At 55.8% G+C, this 1,210-nt stretch overlaps 1 protein-coding gene across 1 annotated transcript in view; it reads left to right on the forward strand.

Moving 5' to 3' along the window:
* Window positions 1-704: 704 nt before the first annotated feature.
* Window positions 705-1,210, forward strand: part of PRPF19 (pre-mRNA processing factor 19) — a gene marked incomplete at its 5' end in the record, with an annotated part of 3,794 nt that continues 3,288 nt past the window's right edge. The window contains 1 exon segment of the mRNA XM_009070602.1: window positions 705-853. Coding sequence (XP_009068850.1) covers window positions 705-853 — 149 coding nt within the window.

Genomic DNA, 1,210 nt, shown 5'->3' on the forward strand with positions numbered 1-1,210 from the left:
GTCATCGCCGGGGCTGAGGGTCACCATCGGGGTGGGTGGCACTGGTTTAGGTGGTGCCTGGACAGAGGGGTACTGGTTTAGGGGGTTCCCAGGCTGTGGGATCACTGGTTTATGGGGTCCCCAGTTTATGGGGTTCCCAGTCACGGAGTTATGGGGTTTTGACGTCTCCAGGCTATGGAATCACCACATGGGAATCAGCAGTGTATGTGGTTTCTAGTCATGAGGTTACTGGTTTATGGGGGTCACCAGTTTAGAGTGTTCCCAGTCAGCGAGTCACTGGTTTTTGGGGTCCCCACAGACTGGGGGGTTACTGGTTAGAGAGTCACTCGTTTATGGGCCACCAGTTCATGAGGTTCTTGGTCAGAAGGTCACTGGTTTGTGGGGTCCCCAGGCTGTGGGATCACCAGATGGGAATCACCAGTGTATGTGGTTCCCAGTCATGGGGTTACTGGTTTATTGGGTTCCTGGGCTGGGTGGGGGGTCATTGGTTTCTGGGGTCCCCAGGCTGTGGGATCACTAGTCAGGGAATCCCCAGTCCATGGTGTCCCCAGTCCTGGAGTCACTGGTTTATGGTGTCCCCAAGCAAGAGGTCACTGGTTTATGTGCTTCCCAGGCACAAGAAGGATATTCCTGACCCCTCCATGCTCTCACCAATCCATGGAGGTGATGCCATCACCCTCATTCCCTTCCCTCTTCCCTCCCAGTCTCCAATGAGGTCCCGGAGCACCCGTGTGTGTCCCCTGTGTCCAACCATGTGTACGAGCGGAGGCTGATCGAGAAGTACATCGCGGAGAATGGCACTGACCCCGTCAACAACCAACCCCTGTCCGAGGAGCAGCTCATCGACATCAAAGGTGGTGGGAAAAGCTGGGAATGGGAATGGTTTGCCCATGGGAAGCAGCTACCTCGGCAGGAATGGGAATAGTTTTCCCATGGGAAGCTGCTCCCTGGGTGGGAATGGGGATGGTTTGCCTATGGGAAGTGACTCTCTGGGTGGGAATGGGGATGGTTTTCCCATGGAAAGCAGCTCCCTGGGTGGGAGTTGGGGTGCAGGAGGTGGTGCGGGTGTTTAGTGAAGTGGGTGTGGCTGCAGTGCCAGAATTGAGTGTGGGGTTGTGTTTTGGGGAGCTGGGAATGGCTTTTTCAAGGGATGAAGAGCATCCTGAGGAGTGGGAGAGCATCCCAAGGGAGAGGAGAGCAGGAAGGTGAA

Source organism: Acanthisitta chloris, unplaced genomic scaffold, assembly GCF_000695815.1.
Source record: "Acanthisitta chloris isolate BGI_N310 unplaced genomic scaffold, ASM69581v1 scaffold21112, whole genome shotgun sequence".
Taxonomy (NCBI): Eukaryota; Metazoa; Chordata; class Aves; order Passeriformes; family Acanthisittidae; genus Acanthisitta; species Acanthisitta chloris.